At 35.6% G+C, this 20,691-nt stretch overlaps 1 protein-coding gene across 4 annotated transcripts in view; it reads left to right on the plus strand.

Moving 5' to 3' along the window:
* The window catches only part of LOC144440070 (uncharacterized), a 48,867-nt gene that overhangs the window by 11,951 nt on the left and 16,225 nt on the right, over window positions 1–20,691 (plus strand). For 3 of the 4 annotated variants that reach the window (XM_078129312.1, XM_078129314.1, XM_078129315.1), the window contains exons 3-12: window positions 986–3,212; window positions 3,665–4,102; window positions 4,598–4,690; window positions 5,113–5,361; window positions 5,800–6,342; window positions 7,009–7,218; window positions 7,444–7,632; window positions 14,190–14,387; window positions 15,969–16,181; window positions 16,298–16,627. In XM_078129312.1, the coding sequence (XP_077985438.1) occupies window positions 1,646–3,212; window positions 3,665–4,102; window positions 4,598–4,690; window positions 5,113–5,361; window positions 5,800–6,342; window positions 7,009–7,218; window positions 7,444–7,632; window positions 14,190–14,387; window positions 15,969–16,181; window positions 16,298–16,627 (4,030 nt within the window). In that variant the 5' untranslated portion in view covers window positions 986–1,645. The remainder of the gene's footprint in view (window positions 1–985; window positions 3,213–3,664; window positions 4,103–4,597; window positions 4,691–5,112; window positions 5,362–5,799; window positions 6,343–7,008; window positions 7,219–7,443; window positions 7,633–14,189; window positions 14,388–15,968; window positions 16,182–16,297; window positions 16,628–20,691) is intronic. The other variant, XM_078129316.1, reaches the window with a different exon arrangement.

Here is a 20,691-nt window from a genome sequence, read left to right on the forward strand (position 1 = left end):
AGTGGTATTGAAACGTGCTGTATACCATTATAGTACAGTGGTATTGAAACGTGCTGTATACTATTATAGTACAGTGGTATTGAAACGTGCTGTATACTATTATAGTACAGTTGTATTGAAACGTGCTGTACACAACTATAGTAGAGTGGTATTGAAACGCGCTGTATACCATTATAGTACAGTGGTATTGAAACGTGCTGTATACTATTATAGTACAGTGGTATTGAAACGTGCTGTATACAACTATAGTACAGTGGTATTGAAACGTGCTGTATACTGTTATAGTACAGTGGTATTGAAACGTGCTGTATACTATTATAGTACAGTGGTATTGAAACGTGCTGTACACAACTATAGTACAGTGGTATTGAAACGTGCTGTATACAACTATAGTACAGTGGTATTGAAACGTGCTGTATACAACTATAGTACAGTGACATTGAAACGTGCTGTATACAACTATAGTACAGTTGTAATGAAACATGCTGTATACCATTATAGTACAGTTGTATTGAAACGTGCTGTATACTATTATAGTACAGTGGTATTGAAACGTGCTGTATACAACTATAGTACAGTGGTATTGAAACGTGCTGTATACTATTATAGTACAGTGGTATTGAAACGTGCTGTATACAACTATAGTAGAGTGGTATTGAAACGTGCTGTATACAACTATAGTACAGTGGTATTGAAACGTGCTGTATACTATTATAGTACAGTGGTATTGAAACGTGCTGTATACAACTATAGTAGAGTGGTATTGAAACGTGCTGTATACAACTATAGTACAGTGGTATTGAAACGTGCTGTATACAACTATAGTACAGTGGTATTGAAACGTGCTGTATACTATTATAGTACAGTGGTATTACAAAGTCAGTTCAGTAGTAGAGTGACATCCTACCAATCGAATAATACGATTTAATACACATTAACGCACACTATTTCTTAACACAATTCTTGCTTATACAACACGTCTCAGGTCTAGTGATAACCATGCGCACGAAGCCATTAACAACCTGATATGTTGACGTCCATACAAGATGATCGCATGGGGTCTAAACTCATTGATAGTTGTACATCTTTACCAAAGCAGTTACATTGTATTGCATGTGGTTATCTGTCGCTATATAAAACATAACCATCGTCATCAAAGTGAAGTTGATTGGTTGACTATATGTACCATTATCACTACTGACATCAACCAACCAACATGAAGAGAAATGACATGATAACGTCTACACTAGCTAAATATAACATTAATTGACACGTCTTAAGAACCTGAAACTGACATCTATTAGATGAAGAGATCGTTGCAGGCTATAATTGACCTGTCGAATCCTACATATACCAAATAAACTCAACCACATGTGACACAATTCTACTTATTTGATATCCACTGCCGCTACTCCAATCAGCTTGAATTTCATTGCAACCAATTAATGTATACATGTATATTGAAGACACCAAGCCCGAATCTGATTAAATCAACCAATACTTATCAAAGCTTGAAGGATTTTCCCTTTTTATCAAATTTCATTCATTATCCTGGAACACAATCATACCTCACTGAAGCTATTCTCAGCTGGGGTTCCAGTGACATTATCAATTGACGTTAAAAAGTATAATACATGGTCATCAGATGGCGACGAAGGCAAAGAAAGAGGAAGAATTCCTTGAGTGGATTGGGAAGTACGATTTGATTACAGCTGAGACAAAACAATGTCTGATTGATAATGAATGTAATTATCTAGAAATTCTGTCAGATTTTACCAGTGAAGATCTCATACCATTTGACATAAGCTATGGTCAACGGAAAGTATTGGAGAAAGCCATTACTGAGCTACAAGGTCGGAGGTCAGTGTCAACACCAGATCGAGCTGAACCACACCAACTCCATCAAAGAAAGAAAGGGAAAAATGGCACCACGATACCAAAACTGGATACCAGTGATGCACATGTCTCACCTGGGGCTATCTTTCTCTTTGAGTCGTGGAATAAAGAACAGTGTCGTCTACCAGGATTTCACAGACGTCTGATACAACATTTCTGTGAACGTCACCCTGAAGTTGTTAATGTCTACTCCACGGTGATTGGTGTTCATGTCAGTGAAGAACAGATGAAAGATGCAAAAGATACTGGCGTCACCTTGCTTCTTGCTAAGAAAAGTGAGTTTTATGAGTATCCAGAAGACTCTCCTAAGTTACAATGGCTGAAATATCATCAAACTTACTATCCCCATCTGTCAGATCTGCACAACATCAAGCATGTTGTTGGATATAATCCCAAAACCGCGGCTGCTGCGGCTGATTTACGCAAGAATATCTATCCAGAAGCTGAGTTAACTTTAATCAACCATGAACATCCAGCACAGGAATGTCTTTCAGCACCAACAGATATTGCAGAGCTTGACAAATTTGAAGACGCCATGCTTAAAATGTCAAGCGTAGCTCATAAACTGTTTTCTATTGGTCCGAGTATATACCACTATTTTGACAATGCGTATAGAGCAGAGTATGATGGCAAGAAACTGTCGTCAATACCTCATAAGCTGATATTACCAGAGCCAGGAAAGGGATTTTGCACAGAGAATGTGGCAACAAATAAAAACACACACAAAAAGGTGATATTTACGTATGGCAACTTCGATAATCAGAGAGCTGTCGAAAGTTTAGATGAAATAGCAGCAGCAATTGGTAGAGTTGGTGACATGATGAAAGACATCTACAAGCCAGTCCCTGATTGGGTGATTGCTGGAGTACCTAAACGTAACCGTCTGCGTGTACTGAAGTACTTGAGAACAAATCTTAAATGTTCCCATATTGAAGTAAAGTTGAACCCACCATGCAATGCTGGGAAATTATTACGCTATCTTCGCCAGAGTCATCTCTGCATAGTTGCCCCATGCTATAAAGATTACAGTTTTGATGGTTTGGAAGCTGTAGCACTTGGAGTACCTATTGCAACTAAACAGGAGTCTCATGTCGGTGAACTTATCACTCAATATTTCAAGAAATTCAAACAAGACTGTATTCTCGGATATCTTGGATCAAAGTGGTCCGCTACAATATATGAGAAATTGGATGACACAGAGTTATCCTTTACACAAGCCAAAGAGCTGAGAGAAGAATTCCTGAAATGTAAAGACATAGCAGATACCTATGACAAATTTGCTGCTGACTTAACAACAAAGATAACGTCATCCCCAGGTAGGGAGCTGAGATTTTTATAAAAAAATTAATGGCATCATTCTAGTCCAACAGAATATAAAGTAATCATTACAAATGTAGTAAAATCCTCTTGTAAAAACAAGATTATTACTCTACAAACTAATTTTGTTCATAATCATTATGTCACTAGGGGGAACATAAGTACAATCAGTTCTTATAATTTGTCACTTAGAAATTGCAAAGACTAAAATGTATTATCCGACAGAATTCGATAGTTTTCATTTTATTCGTGATCAGCCATAATGAGCCCTTTATTTAGGTTAGATTGCAACCAGGCCAGTTACAGATATGCACTTTTTAACACCGCCATAATATTCTTGAGAGATGGTTGACAAAATATCTCTCAAGTACTCATACAAGACAGTTTTGATATTTTTTATATTCAAATATCAAATGCTAACCTCACTTATGTTTCTCTCTTATAAAAACAGCTCCTAATGGATTACCAGTCGATGTCCATTTGGAAAGTATAAAGAAATCAAGTGGAAATAAAGCTGAGCAAGATGATGAACTTCAAGGAACATTTGACAAGTGTGAAGGTCTTCTAAACAGAAAGTCATCAGATGTGGCTAATGATCAAGACAGCTGTGATAGGGTGAAAAGAAGTTGTCAAGACAACAGTGGAGAGGGTACTAGTGTATCTGATATTGGAGAGGGATCACTAGGACTAACACTTCACTTTCCATATATCTCCAATCTCTATAGATTTGAGGCAAACTGTAACTCTGGCATCTTTGCTAAATCATTAGAATCACTGCTGATTACTGATGAAATGAGACAAGAGGCTGCCAAAGTGAAAATGCCACTGAAACTAGAGGCTAGCTATGACATGGAAAAATTTAAAGAGATTGAAGATTTCTTTACTCAACGTAAGTAAACAATATGTACCCACAATACCATTCCTTGACTGTCACAAAGCTATATCAAAAAGGTTGGCTTTACCAAAAAAATACATGTAATAATTTTAATATGCATACATGATTTGTATAAATGTCACTGTTGACTACGTGACAAAGATCTGGTTATTATCATTAGTTATCTCATCAATGTATTAGTATTATTAACCTACATGCATACAATTGAACAGTGTAGCGAATGTTTATACCAGGGTACAATGACATTTATTCAACTTTATGATAACCATTTATTCATTTGAAAACATATTATAGTATTTAGAAAAAAGGATACCCCAAACAATAGTGTACTGGGAGCTTGTTTTCTCCAGAAACAAATATATCAAGTTGATGTTTGATGTTTAGTAAATCTTGGTTTTGTAACAGCAATACAATACAATTACAACAAACGTAAACTTATTTTGTGATCTGTAATGTCTAATACTAACTTTATGTTATTTATTTATCTAGGTGATGGCAGACCCAAGAAAGATATGACAGAATGTATTGATGACACCATAGAGGAAGAGAGTGATGAAGAATTATTGCCTATTGAAGAATATGGTGAGATAATCTCTGTCTATATTGCACACATTTTGGTGAGATAGTCTCAGACTATATCTTTGTCTATATTGTAGACATTTTGGTGAGATAATTTGTCTATATCTCTGTCTATATTGTAGACATTTTGGAGAGATGGGTTATTCGGAGAATATATGGATGTAATTTATGTGGATACTTATGTTAATATGCTTCAGGTTATTTAGTATGTACTTAGTATTTTTTAAAGAAAACAACCACACGTGGGTGCTACAGGAAGGTGTTGGAGATATGCAATAAATTGTAATACATTCACAGTATTTATTCGTATCATTGCAAAATCTTTCCTTCTGTTCTTAGCAAATGTTTTATCATCTAGAAATTGTTGACTGACGTTACATGTAATTTCCCTTTTCTGTCATCTCATTTTATATATTTCAATACAGAGGTCATATTCCTTGAGATGGAGCAACAATTTGACAAGAGTACATTTCCTAAGAAGTACTTACCCATGATATTTGACTCAAAAGAGTGTAGAAGACACAAAGGAATACAGTCTGACATCTTACGAGTAGTGGTACAGATGACAGAGAGGAATCGACATATTCTTCACTCTAAACAGGAAATCTTAGCATTACTTGGTGTAAGGAAATACCTAGTAACAGATGTAAAAAAGATGGACTTGACTGGAACAGGTAGAATACAATACTCTACAGTTAATAATTGTTATTTTCATTTCTGTGAAATACCACATACATATAAAGTGCTTGATCACACTCACTGTCCTTATACTATAGTGTTCATGTTAAATAATTACATGATGTGAACACCTCCTATATTCTAACTTTCTATTTTTACACATGTAAATAGTTATTAGCCTCTAAGACCTTTAGTGAATGTTTAAATTTAGGGAATAAACAACTAGCTTTATGAAATAATTAATTGGTGTCACTTGTCTAAATTAACTGTTCCAGAAAGGTGATATTTCACGTATGAACAAAGTCCATTCAAATAATAATAATTAATTTAATCTTTTCATCACATGGAGGTGTTTGTAGCGTAGAATATAATATTTCGAAGAAATACTGTAGCAAGAAGTTTTATGATGACATTTTTCGTTTCTTCTGTTTTAGAACTAGAAGACCTCATTGCAAGAGAAGCTGAAGAGGTTGTGCCTGTAGCTGTAAAGAAAACACCAAGTCAGCATTTACACAGTTTGCTACCAGAGCACCCTTCAGACTTATCACATTCTATTGGGCATATCATTAATATGTCACAGGATGAAAGACAGTCCTTGGAATCCAAAAATAAGAAACTTCTCCTTGACAAACTTATCATACAAGGTCAGCTCAGTGCAGCAAAACAGGAAGTGTCACTGTTAAGTATTAAACAACAACAGTTACTGGCTGAGAAAGAAATAGCTGAACAAGCCGCAGTCAAACTGAAGTTACAAGCAGATAAAGTGAAGAGTGCAGATGCTACACCAAAGTTAGTGGATCTTGAAAACCAACTGAAACAAAAACAGCAGGTTGTAGGTGACCTTCAGGCAAAACTGTCAGAAGTAGAACATTTCATCTTTATTGAACATCCTAAGGGGTTGTCATATGAAGCAATTCAAGACCTTGAGGAAAGAATGCAACCAAGCATTCCATCCATGCATATGACCAGTGAGAAAGGTAAACACACAATAAATTAATTGTTTATTACACAGTTCTTTACTTCATTGGTAAGACACACAATAGCAAAATTTCATCGCTACAATATCAACACTTTCGTATTGTACTGTGTGATGCCATAAACCAAACATCTGTGCATTTTACATCATTTGCATTAAATATCTACATGACTCTGATCAGTACATGGGGTTTGTCCAAAGACTTTTTCCCATATATTTCCATATTTCCTAACATTATGTAACTAATTTTTGTCTGACTAGAAAGTATTTTGCATATACCTTGTTGCATTACGAATTATCTTGTAAGTGAAGACTCAGGTTGTGTGGGAAGTGTCACCAAATATACAAGATCAGGGGTGCAGGAATCCATGGTGTTAGGAGACGATATAAAGAAAGGGTCTGCAAACATTGCCAGCAACGCAAAAGGTCTATATCATTAGCAATCATTATGAAAAGTAACTTTGTGTATAACGACAGCTTCTGTACTCTCGGTCTTATATTTCACAGTCACTATTAATCTCCAGGAATTCATTAAATTCAATTATTTTTTGATAATTGACTATAGACTTTAACAAACTAATCAGTAAACACAAATACCCAAGTTAAGACATTATCAATACTGTTGTTTGTTTTCTTTTTTAATTTAATGTCACCTATATTACTATAGAACTCCATACTGACCAATCACAACAAACACCAATAGACAGTCAAAGTATGGATCCAAAGGATGTCTTAAAGCAATCTCTACAAACACCAACAGACAGTGAAAGTATGGATCCAAAGGATGTCTTAAAGCAATCTCGACACTTACCTATAGACAGTCAAAGTATGGGTCCAAAGGAAGTCTTAAAGCAAAGAAGTGGAAAATCATCTCAAGGTCAGTATACATAAAGTTTCCACAACTGTGAATTCTTCACGATAGCCACCATTTCTGTATATCTTCTTTTGAACAGTTAAAGTGAAGAACACCATACCTATCCAGGTAGCCATTATATATGGTGATTGGTAAGGCCAAGAAAAAAAGTTGTTTGATTCCGGCACCCAACCCCACATAGTTTTTTTACTGCCAACCCTAAACTTGCAAATCAATTGATATTTACAGGAGAAGAAACAGTTCCTAGGAAACGAATCAAACGTGAAATTGTGAAGGATGAGCATTTAGAAAGAACCATAGAAATGGTACCTCAAGATGAAACACAAGTTCAAGAGGAACGTTATAAAATAAACAGACAAAAACTCATATCTGATATTAAACCAGATGGTGATTCCACTATGGTGAAAATAGAACAAGGTAAAGTTGAATTATAATACATGCCAGTGAAGTTAATGTGACAATTTAATACCACCCTAGGTTTGGCACTCTTTACCAAAATTTTGCGAAAGGTAAAGGCATCATCAACATTTTGGTAAAGAGTGCCAGCCTGAGGGCAGGCATTAAACTTAGATATTGACTGAAGGCATGCATGTCTTCCTAATATTCTGGCTATGCATCATCTCAGACTGATTCGATTTCATCTCACATCAACAAGACAATAGCAGCTACATATACATCAACAAATACTTCCAAACACAACAATAGACACCATAAGTCCTAATGACATAACAGAACAACCATCATTGTTCTTGTTGACTACAAAGTCCACGAGCTGAAGCAGATAGAGGTTGTTAATTTACAAACCATTTTTTAAATATACAGCTTTTATCACCTTACCTATATCAGGCTCATTAATTTTATTTTTGTTAACTAATAAACAAGGTCCATGGAGTATACCAGATCTAGGTAAGTGTTTTGTTAACTGAACAAAGTGCATGGAGTATACCAGATCTAGGTAAGTGTTTTTTAACTAAACAAAGTGCATAGAGTGTACCAGATCTAGGTAAGTGTTTTGTTCACTAAACAAAGTGCATAGAGTATACCAGATCTAGGTAAGTGTTTTGTCAACTAAACAAAGTGCATAGAGTATACCAGATCTAGGTAAGTGTTTTGTTAACTAAACAAAGTGCATAGAGTATACCAGATCTAGGTAAGTGTTTTGTTAACTAAACAAAGTGCATAGAGTATACCAGATCTAGGTAAGTGTTTTGTTAACTAAACAAAGTGCATGGAGTACATCAGATCTAGGTAAGTGTTTTGTTAACTAAACAAAGTGCATAGAGTATACCAGATCTAGGTAAGTGTTTTGTTAACTAAACAAAGTGCATAGAGTATACCAGATCTAGGTAAGTGTTTTGTTAACTAAACAAAGTCCATAGAGTATACCAGATCTAGGTAAGTGTTTTGTTAACTAAACAAAGTGCATGGAGTACATCAGATCTAGGTAAGTGTAATTCTGTTCACAGTTAACAACCGTCATTACAGTGATCTGTGATGAGGTCTCCAATCACTGTACAGCAACAACCACCATTACAGTCATCTGTGATGAGTTTACCAATTACTGTATAGTAACAAACATCATTACAGTCATCTGTGATGAGTCCTCCAATTACTGTACAGTAACAACCATCATTACAGTCATCTGTGATGAGTCCTCCAATTACTGTACAGTAACAACCATCATTACAGTCATCTGTGATGAGTTCTCCAATCACTGTACAGTAACAACCATTATTACAGTCACCTGTGATGAGTTTACCAATTACTGTACAGTAACAAACATCATTACAGTCATCTGTGATGAGTCCTCCAATTACTGTACAGTAACAACCATCATTACAGTCATCTGTGATGAGTTCTCCAATTACTGTACAGTAATAACCATCATTGCAGTCACCTGTGATGAGTTCTCCAATTACTGTACAGTAACAACCATCATTGCAGTCACCTGTGATGAGTTCTCCAATCACTGTACAGTAACAACCATCATTACAGTCATCTGTGATGAGTTCTCCAATCACTGTATAGTAACAACCATCATTACAGTCATCTGTGATGAGTTCTCCAATTACTGTACAGTAACAACCATCATTACAGTCACCTGTGATGAGTTCTCCAATCACTGTACAGTAACAACCATCATTACAGTCATCTGTGATGAGTCCCCCAATTACTGTACAGTAACAACCATCATTACAGTCATCTGTAATGAGTCCTCCAATTACTGTACAGTAACAACCATCATTGCAGTCACCTGTGATGAGTTCTCCAATCACTGTACAGTAACAACCATCATTGCAGTCACCTGTGATGAGTTCTCCAATCACTGTACAGTAACAACCATCATTACAGTCATCTGTGATGAGTCCTCCAATTACTGTACATTAACAACCATCATTACAGTCATCTGTGATGAGTCCTCCAATTACTGTACAGTAACAACCATCATTACAGTCATCTGTGATGAGTTCTCCAATTACTGTATAGTAACAACCATCATTGCAGTCACCTGTGATGAGTTCTCCAATCACTGTATAGTAACAACCATCATTACAGTCATCTGTGATGAGTTCTCCAATTACTGTACAGTAACAACCATCATTACAGTCACCTGTGATGAGTTCTCCAATTACTGTACAGTAACAACCATCATTGCAGTCACCTGTAATGAGTCCTCCAATTACTGTACAGTAACAACCATCATTACAGTCATCTGTGATGAGTCCTCCAATTACTGTACAGTAACAACCATCATTACAGTCACCTGTAATGAGTCCTCCAATTACTGTACAGTAACAACCATCATTACAGTCATCTGTGATGAGTTCTCCAATTACTGTACAGTAACAACCATCATTACAGTCATCTGTGATAAGTTCTCCAATCACTGTACAGTAACAACCATCATTACAGTCATCTGTGATAAGTTCTCCAATCACTGTACAGTAACAACCACCATTACAGTCATCTGTGATGAGTTTACCAATTACTGTATAGTAACAACCATCATTACAGTCATCTGTGATAAGTTCTCCAATCACTGTACAGTAACAACCATCATTACCGTCACATGTGATGAGGCCTCCATTCATTGTACAGCAACAAACATCATTAGTGATGTGACAATGAATATTCATGTCTAGGTTCACAGTTATGCAAATTTCCTCTCAGATAGTGAAAGAAATTTGGAATTCATTTCCAAGAAATTGTTTGACTCCCTGAGTAGAAATTTTTATTACTATTATCCTTAGTCATCTGTGATGAATTGTCCAATCACTGTACAGCAAAAAACCCACAGCATTAATTAGTCATCTATGATGAGTTCTCCAATCATTACAAAGTCATCAGATCCTTCGTCACACATGATGAGTTGTCCAATCACTGTAAAGCAACAACCATCATTACAGTCATCTGTGATGAGTCCTCCAATCACTGCACAGTAACAACCATCATTACAATCACCTGTGATGAGTCCTCTAATTACTGTAGAGTAACAACCATCATTACAGTCATCTGTGATGAGTTCTCCAATCACTTTACAGCAACAACCATCATTACAGTCATCTGTGATGAGTTCTCCAATTACCGTACAGTAAAAACCATCATTGCAATCACCTGTGATGAGTTCTCCAATTACTGTACAGTAACAACCATCATAACAGTCATCTGTGATGAGTTCTCCAATTACTGTACAGTAACAACCATCATTACAGTCATCTAGCTGTGATGAGTTCTCCAATTACTGTACAGTAACAACCATCATTACAGTCATCTGTGATGAGTTCTCCAATTACTGTACAGTAACAACCATCATTACAGTCACCTTTGATGAGTTCTCCAATCACTGTACAGTAACAACCATCATTACAGTCACCTGTGATGAGTTCTCCAATTACTATACAGTAACAACCATCATTACAGTCATCTGTGATGAGTTCTCCAATTACTGTACAGTAACAACCATCATAACAGTCATCTGTGATGAGTTCTCCAATTACTGTACAGTAACAACCATCATTACAGTCATCTGTGATGAGTTCTCCAATTACTGTACAGTAACAACCATCATTACAGTCATCTGTGATGAGTTCTCCAATTACTGTACAGTAACAACCATCATTACAGTCATCTGTGATGAGTCCTCCAATTACTGTACAGTAACAACCATCATTACAGTCATCTGTGATGAGTTCTCCAATTACTGTATAGTAACAACCATCATTACAGTCATCTGTGATGTGTTCTCCAATTACTGTACAGTAAGAACCATCATTTCAGTCACCTGTGATGAGTTCTCCAATTACTGTACAGTAACAACCATCATTACAGTCATCTGTGATGAGTTCTCCAATTACTGTACAGTAACAACCATCATTACAGTCATCTGTGATGAGTCCTCCAATTACTGTACAGTAACAAACATCATTGCAGTCACATATGATGAGTCCTCCAATTACTGTACAGTAAAACAACCATCATTGCAGTCACCTGTGATGAGTTCTCCAATTACTGTACAGTAACAACCATCATTACAGTCATCTGTGATGAGTTCTCCAATTACTGTACAGTAACAACCATCATTACAATCACCTGTGATGAGTTCTCCAATCACTGTACAGCAACAACCATCATTACAGTCATCTGTGATGATCGAGTCCCCCAATTACTGTACAGTAACAACCATCATTGCAGTCATCTGTAATGAGTCCTCCAATTACTGTACAGTAACAAACATCATTGCAGTCACATGTGATGAGTCCTCCAATTACTGTACAGTAACAACCATCATTGCAGTCACCTGTGATGAGTTCTCCAATTACTGTACAGTAACAGCCATCATTACAATCACCTGTGATGAGTTCTCCAATTACTGTACAGTAACAACCATCATTACAGTCATCTGTGATGAGTTCTCCAATCACTGTACAGTAACAACCATTATTGCAGTCATCTGTAATGAGTTCTCCAATCACTGTACAGCAACAACCATCATTACAGTCATCTGTAATGAGTTCTCCAATTACTGTACAGCAACAACCATCATTACAATCACCTGTGATGAGTTCTCCAATTACTGTACAGTAACAACCATCATTACAGTCATCTGTAATGAGTCCTCCAATTACTGTACAGTAACGACCATCATTACAGTCATCTGTGATGAGTTCTCCAATTACTGTACAGTAACAGCCATCATTACAGTCATCTGTAATGAGTCCTCCAATTACTGTACAGTAACAATCATCATTGCAGTCACCTGTAATGAGTCCTCCAATTACTGTACAGTAACAACCATCATTACAGTCATCTGTGATGAGTTCTCCAATTACTGTACAGTAACACCCATCATTACAGTCACCTGTGATGAGTTCTCCAATTACTGTACAGTAACAACCATCATTACAGTCATCTGTGATGAGTTCTCCAATCACTGTACAGTAACAACCATCATTACAGTAATCTGTGATGAGTTCTCCAATTACTGTACAGTAACAACCATCATTACAGTCATCTGTGATGAGTTCTCCAATTACTGTACAGTAACAACCATTATTGCAGTCATCTGTGATGAGTTCTCCAATCACTATACAGTAACACCCATCATTACAGTCACCTGTGATGAGTTCTCCAATTACTGTACAGTAACAATCATCATTACAGTCATCTGTAATGAGTCCTCCAATTACTGTACAGTAACAACCATCATTACAGTCACCTGTGATGAGTTCTCCAATTACTGTACAGTAACACCCATCATTACAGTCACCTGTGATGAGTTCTCCAATTACTGTACAGTAACAACCATCATTACAGTCACCTGTGATGAGTTCTCCAATCACTGTACAGTACCAACCATCATTACAGTAATCTGTGATGAGTTCTCCAATTACTGTACAGTAACAACCATCATTACAGTCATCTGTGATGAGTTCTCCAATTACTGTACAGTAACAACCATCATTACAGTCACCTGTGATGAGTTCTCCAATCACTGTACAGTACCAACCATCATTACAGTAATCTGTGATGAGTTCTCCAATTACTGTACAGTAACAACCATCATTACAGTCATCTGTGATGAGTTCTCCAATTACTGTACAGTAACAACCATCATTACAGTCACCTGTGTTGAGTTCTCCAATCACTGTACAGTAACAACCATCATTACAGTCATCTGTGATGAGTTCTCCAATTACTGTACAGTAACAACCATCATTACAGTCATCTGTGATGAGTTCTCCAATCACTGTACAGTAACAACCATCATTACAGTCATCTGTGATGAGTTCTCCAATTACTGTTCAGTAACAACTATCATTACAGTCATCTGTGATGAGTTCTCCAATTACTGTACAGTAACAACCATCATTACAGTCATCTGTGATGAGTTCTCCAATTACTGTACAGTAACAACCATCATTACAGTCATCTGTGATGAGTTCTCCAATCACTGCACAGCAACAGCCATCATTACCGTCACATGTGATGAGGCCTCCATTCATTGTACAGCAACAAACATCATTAGTGATGTGACAATGAATATTCATGTCTAGGTTCACAGTTATGCAAATTTCCTCTCAGATAGTGAAAGAAATTTGGAATTCATTGCCAAGAAATTGTTTGACTCCCTGAGTAGAAATTTTTATTACTATTATCCTTAGTGTTCTGTGATGAATTGTCCAATCACTGTACAGCAAAAAACCCCACAGCATTAATTAGTCATCTATGATGAGTTCTCCAATCATTACAAAGTCATCTAATCCTTCTTTCCTTCTGTTCTTAGCAAATGTTTTATTATCTAGAAATTGTTGACTGACGTTACATGTTAAAGTAATACTTATGATGAGGTGTCATCTTTGTAATGATGTCACAATGCACTTATGTAATAATAAGCCAACGAATACAACACAAGTTATTAATATGTCACTGTCTAGAGTAAATCTTTGTGTTAATCAACTCCCCCGGCACTACAGGAATCCATAGTAACCAATCACTACAACCTCCAATAGACAGTCAAACTATAGATCCAATGGATGTCTTTAGACACACAAGTCAAATATCAACTATGAGTCAGTATACACAAGGTTTATCCACAGCTGTGACCTCTACACCACAACCATCATTCCTATCATCTGATGAGGACAAGTTTGAAAGGACAACACCATATCCAGGTAAACTATAAAATATTATTACCAAGGTTACATTGAGACAAGCTGAGTTTATTTATAGCTATTTGACTCAGAGTGAAAATACTTACATGTACAGTGCTGTAACATAAAACCATAACTAAACCATAACACTGGTAAAGTATCAATGTATGCCTTCAATGTCACTGATATCATATTCTAGTATTATTTGTATTAAAGCGTGTTAACATTTATTTTTGAATTATTCATGTATCCTAAATATGAGATGTTACTTAATAAACTCCTATTATTTGAGAATTCGGTTACTGTTTTGAAAAAAAAGGATGTACTCAGCTTGTACACATCATGTAATATTTTTTTTAAAAGTATATTTTACCTCCTTTCGCTAGAGTATGACAACACGTACAACATAACATAGTTAACTCATAATGACATTAGTACAACACAGATGACATAACATGGTTAACTCATAATGACATTAGTATAACACATATGACATAACATGGTTAACTCATAGTGACATTAGTATAACACATATGACATAACATGGTTAACTCATAGTGACATTAGTATAACACAGATGACATAACATGGTTAACTCATAGTGACATTAGTATAACACATATGACATAACATGGTTAACTCATAGTGACATTAGTATAACACAGATGACATAACATGGTTAACTCATAGTGACATTAGTATAACACATATGACATAACATGGTTAACTCATAGTGACATTAGTATAATACAGATGACATAACATGGTTAACTCATAGTGACATTAGTATAACACATATGACATAACATGGTTAACTCATAATGACATTAGTATAACACATATGACATAACATGGTTAACTCATAATGACATTAGTATAACACATATGACATAACATGGTAAACTCAGAGTGACATTAGTACAACACAGATGACATAACATAGTTAACTCATAATGGCATTAGTACAACACAGATGACATAACATAGTTAACTCATAATGACATGTAGTATAATACAGATGACATAACATGATTAACTCATAGTGGCATTAGTATAACACATATGACATAACATAGTTAACTCATAATGACATTAGTACAACACAGATGATATAACATAGTTAACTCACAATGACATTAGTATAACATACATGACAATATGGTTAGCTGATAGTGACGGAGCAATCAAAGGTCTTGGGCAGAAGAGATAGATATATGCACTGACCTAGAAAAATATAATCATCCATTGTAATTAGAGAACACCATGGTAGTCATCCCTTAACTGTGACTGTGGATGCCATCTCCCATCTATGTTCTAGTCTACTGTCAGGTGATTCCACCAGGTCACCTGACCAAATGACATAACATAATTACACTGATGACATCTGAGTGAATTGATGACATCTGATACATTGATTACATTTACTTACCAAGAGGACACCATTAAAACTAAAAGTACCTCTGCAACTAAACGTAAATCACAGAGTAAATCATGCATGTCAGCAATTTATCAACTATCAATGATCATTGGTCTGTAAATGTCTTACAATCCTCTTTGTTAAATAGATTTTCTTGTCATTGATATTTATTTTAATACCATTAGGTGGTTTCAAAGGACAACAACCATCAGGTGGTATCCAAGGACAACAACCATTAGGTGGTATCCAAGGGCAACAACCATCAGGTGGTATCCAAGGACATCAACCATCAGGTGGTTTCCAAGGGCAACAACCATCAGGTGGTTTCCAAGGACAACAACCATCAGGTGGTTTCCAAGGACAACTATCAGGTGGTTTCCAAGGACAACAACCACCAGGTGAGAACTCATCACCTATCAATGATCTTTGGTCTGTATCTTTCTTATAATCCTGTTCGTTAAATAGATGTTCTTGTATTCGTTACTGATATTGATTTTTAAATTACTACAATCAGGTGGTTTCCAAGAACAAGCATCAGGTGGTTTCCAAGGGCAACAACTCACAAGCACGTCATCGGGTGGTTTCCATGGACAACAACCCCTAAGCAGACCATTAGTGACACTTGAACAGCTAGCAATGTCCCCTAACCAACCCATCTTGACATTTCCAAGTGTTGGAGGGTATCCAAGACAACCACAATTATCAGCAGATTTTACATATCCAACAGAACGACACACATCACCACCTGACATGTATCAAGAGGGACCAAACATACCAACATTTGGACCAATACCAAAAGGAGTTGGGCAATATAAATTTAATAAGTCTGGACAAACAAAACCAGGTAAGATATTGTGACTTCTAGTGTATGTTATTATCTCTGTGACTGTTTATGTTAGAAAGAATGTACTAACACACAAAACCTGGTAAGATAGTGTGACTTCTGGTGTAAATTATGGTCTCTGTGACTGTTTATATTAGAAAGAATGTACTAACACACAAAACCAGGTAAGATATTGTAACTTCTGGTATAAATTATGGTCGCTGTGACTGTTTATGTTAGAAAGAATGTACTAACACACAAAACCAGGTAAGATATTGTGACTTCTGGTGTAAATTATGGTCTCTGTGACTGTTTATATTAGAAAGAATGTACTAACACACAAAACCAGGTAAGATATTGTGACTTCTGGTGTAAATTATGGTCTGTGTGACTGTTTATATTAGAAAGAATGTACTAACACACAAAACCAGGTAAGATATTGTAACTTCTGGTATAAATTATGGTCGCTGTGACTGTTTTTGTTAGAAAAAATGTACTAACACACAAAACCAGGTAAGATATCATGACTTCTGGTATAAATTATGATCTCTGTGACTGTTTATGTTAGAAAGAATGTACTAACACACAAAACCAGGTAAGATATCATGACTTCTGGTATAAATTATGATCTCTGTGACTGTTTATGTTAGAAAGAATGTACTAACACACAAAACGAGGTAATATATTGTGACTTCTGGTGTAAATTATGTACTAAGGGACCAGTCAGTTTCTCCAGCCTGGGGGGATTCTTAAATTGGACTGACAAAATGTCACTGAGCCCCCCCCCCCCCCTATCTGTAAAACCAAAAACAGGCTGACCCCCTATCACTTAATTCTAAAACATGATGATAATAGCATCTTGACAATATAAAATATTCCAATGACAGGTATTTTTTGATCGTGACTCAGTGTGGACTGCTTGACTGTCTTGCATCTACTTTATAGATCCCAGGTTTATAGCACTATCATAATTATAATTATTGACTACACAGGGTAAATATATTCCAAAAGGAGTTTAGTAGCATCTCGACAGTGAAAAGTAGGGGAAAGCTTGAGAAGGGAATATGTACATCTCTTTAATATGGGGGGTCCAAGGGGGTGACCCCCTAAAAGCCCTGGAGGTTTTTTACTCTGAAAAGTCCTTTCAGACAATAATTTCCTAGCTTTACAAGACAGCTCCAACATGTTAAAATCAACTACATAGGATTGAAATACTTTTGAAATATACTTTGATAGCATCTTGACAGTAAGAGGGAAAGAGCTTGAGACTGGGATATGTCCACCTCATGTGGGGGTCCAGGGGTCTCCCTCTAGAAGCCTTGGAGGATTTTTACTCTTAAAGCCAATATTTAGGCTATTCAAACCCTTTCAAGCAATAATTCAATCCGTGCTTTACAAGACAGAACCATCAAGTATCAGAAACTAGTCTTTACAACTTACATAGGGTTGAAATTTGTTCTTAAAAAGTTAAATGACATAATTAAATACATGTAGTAACGGTCAGCACATTCAATGGTAGTATCATTGGTAGGGGAAATTTGGAGTTTAAGGCAATTTTAGACTACCTTGGCAAACATTTCACATCTTTAAAAGACTATATCATCTCAAATTAGAATTGGGTGAAAATATTTAAGAAAGGTTTAATACCATTATGACAGTAAAAAGATTGTTGGTGCATCTGATTGTTGGTTGAATGCATGGGTGACCTCTGGGGGTGAGGGAGTCCTTGGGGTTTTCCCCCTGGCAGGTCTGCAGTGTTTTGCTTCTATTAAGGCAATGTTTAGGTTATTCGTAGCCTTTGAGGTAATATTTCAAAGCTTCGAATAGCTAATGTAAACGTAAGTTGTAAATGAGTTTTCCATGTCACATAATAATGGCCCCGTAACATTGGTATAGTGGCATTAATATTGCCTGTATAGTAAAGTCACCAGTATGTTAGAGAACTTTAGGTGGTCATACCTAGTGTATAATAGAAACTGGAATCTAATGAGATGTGGTGATTTGTAGTATCAATAACATGTAGTGTCCAAAATAGAAAGTGTATTAATCCCTTCTGACAAGTTCATAGTGTTGAGTAGAACATTTTAAATTAACTTTTTTTATATAAACTATCTATGAAGATTACTATTATGAAACCTTCAAGTTCATTTTTGCCCCAAAGTGCAATATATGTGAAGCACTGATTGTGAAACAGCCAAACATTTACACGACATTTTCTGTAACTAGTGTAGTAGCTAGGTAATACATGTATATGTACATGTATAGTTATGTTTGAACTGATAAGTAATATTAAAGAATTCATATAAGAAACAGGGATAAGAACAAATATTTACATGTACCACATTTCAGACAAGGCTATATGCCATTGTAGAAAAAGGATTTTTTTCTCCCATCACAATCCAAAACACAATGACCCCCCCCCCCCCATCCACAATTTTGAAAACAGCATACTAGTCCCCTTACTGCCAATTTCAAAAACAGGGTGACCCCCTACAAATCCCCCCCCTCCCCCACCAGGCTGAAGAAACTGACTGGTCCCTAAGTTACTAACAAACAACTCGGCTTGTATTGAAGGGACCTGTTAATTTTCAACATATTTCACCAATTAAGAGTACTCACCTTCATCCAACTATGTACAAATACATTGATACAAAAACTAAACCAAGAACTTATTCTTTACCAGTACAATTAGTCAGTTGAACACAAACCCATCCCATTCCCTCCAAATCACTGCACAATCTTTCACATCTTTCAAGATGGGACTAAAAGAATTCTTATCCTTTGACCCCATTGGTGTGATACTCCTAAGGAGGCAGTGTTAATTACTTATCCAGATCCAGAGAAGGTCCTAAAGTTTGTTTACATATCAAGGATACTGTAAACATTTACAATTAAAAATAAATATGCACATTTTAAATTAAATTTAAAAAAAAACCATAATCCCACATATTGCAATAGTTTGGGGGTACCAGTGGAATTGAACCACCAACATGTATCTAACAATAACATGTTATCCAATATACCGTTATCAAACTTACTTCATGTAACCATCAACATAAAATATTGAATATTACCAAAACTGTAATTCTTATAACAATAATTCATAATTAGAAGAAAATAGTCAATACTTCAGTCTCAGCACTGAGTATATTTGTAGGGGCAATTAGTAAAGTAAAATAATAAAAGTTAAATTAATTCGTTTTAGTCTCTATACTGTCTGTATTGATGAAATATGAAAATGTCTAAATTTATACATTTCCTACAAACTATGAAAAGACAATGTTAATAAAAATATTAATTCTCATCAATTTTTGAATTTTATTGCAGTAAATACTAATTGCAAATAAAAGCAAATAGCGTTGAGTAGATTGTAATTAAAAGATATTTAGATCAATTAAAATATTGCACTGTGATATAGTCAAGATTCTAAAATATTATCAAACCATTGAAGAATGAGTTTACACATCATTACATTAATGTATGGTATAGATACTGTATAAACATACCTGTATACACATCATTACATTGATGTATGGTATAGATACTGTAGACATACCTATATACACATCATTACATTGATGCATGGTATAGATACTGTAGACATACCTGTATACACATCATTACATTGATATATGGTATAAAGACTGTAGACATATCTATATATACATCATTACATTGATGTTTGGTATAGATACTATAGACATACCTGTATATACATCATTACATTGATGTATGGTATAGACACTGTAGACATACCTGTATACACATCATTACATTGGTGTATGCTATAGATACTGTAGACATACATGTATACACATCATTACATTGATGTATTGTATATATATATATAATATACTATAGACATACCTGTATACACATCATTACATTGGTGTATGCTATAGATACTGTAGACATACATGTATACACATCATTACATTGATGTATTGTATATATATATATATAATATACTATAGACATACCTGTACACACATCATTACATTAATGTATGCTATAGATAGTATAGACATACCTGCATACACATCATTACATTGATGTATAGTGTAGATACAATAGACATATCTGTA

The sequence above is a fragment of the Glandiceps talaboti genome, chromosome 9, assembly GCF_964340395.1.
Source record: "Glandiceps talaboti chromosome 9, keGlaTala1.1, whole genome shotgun sequence".
In the NCBI taxonomy this organism is placed as follows: Eukaryota; Metazoa; Hemichordata; class Enteropneusta; family Spengelidae; genus Glandiceps; species Glandiceps talaboti.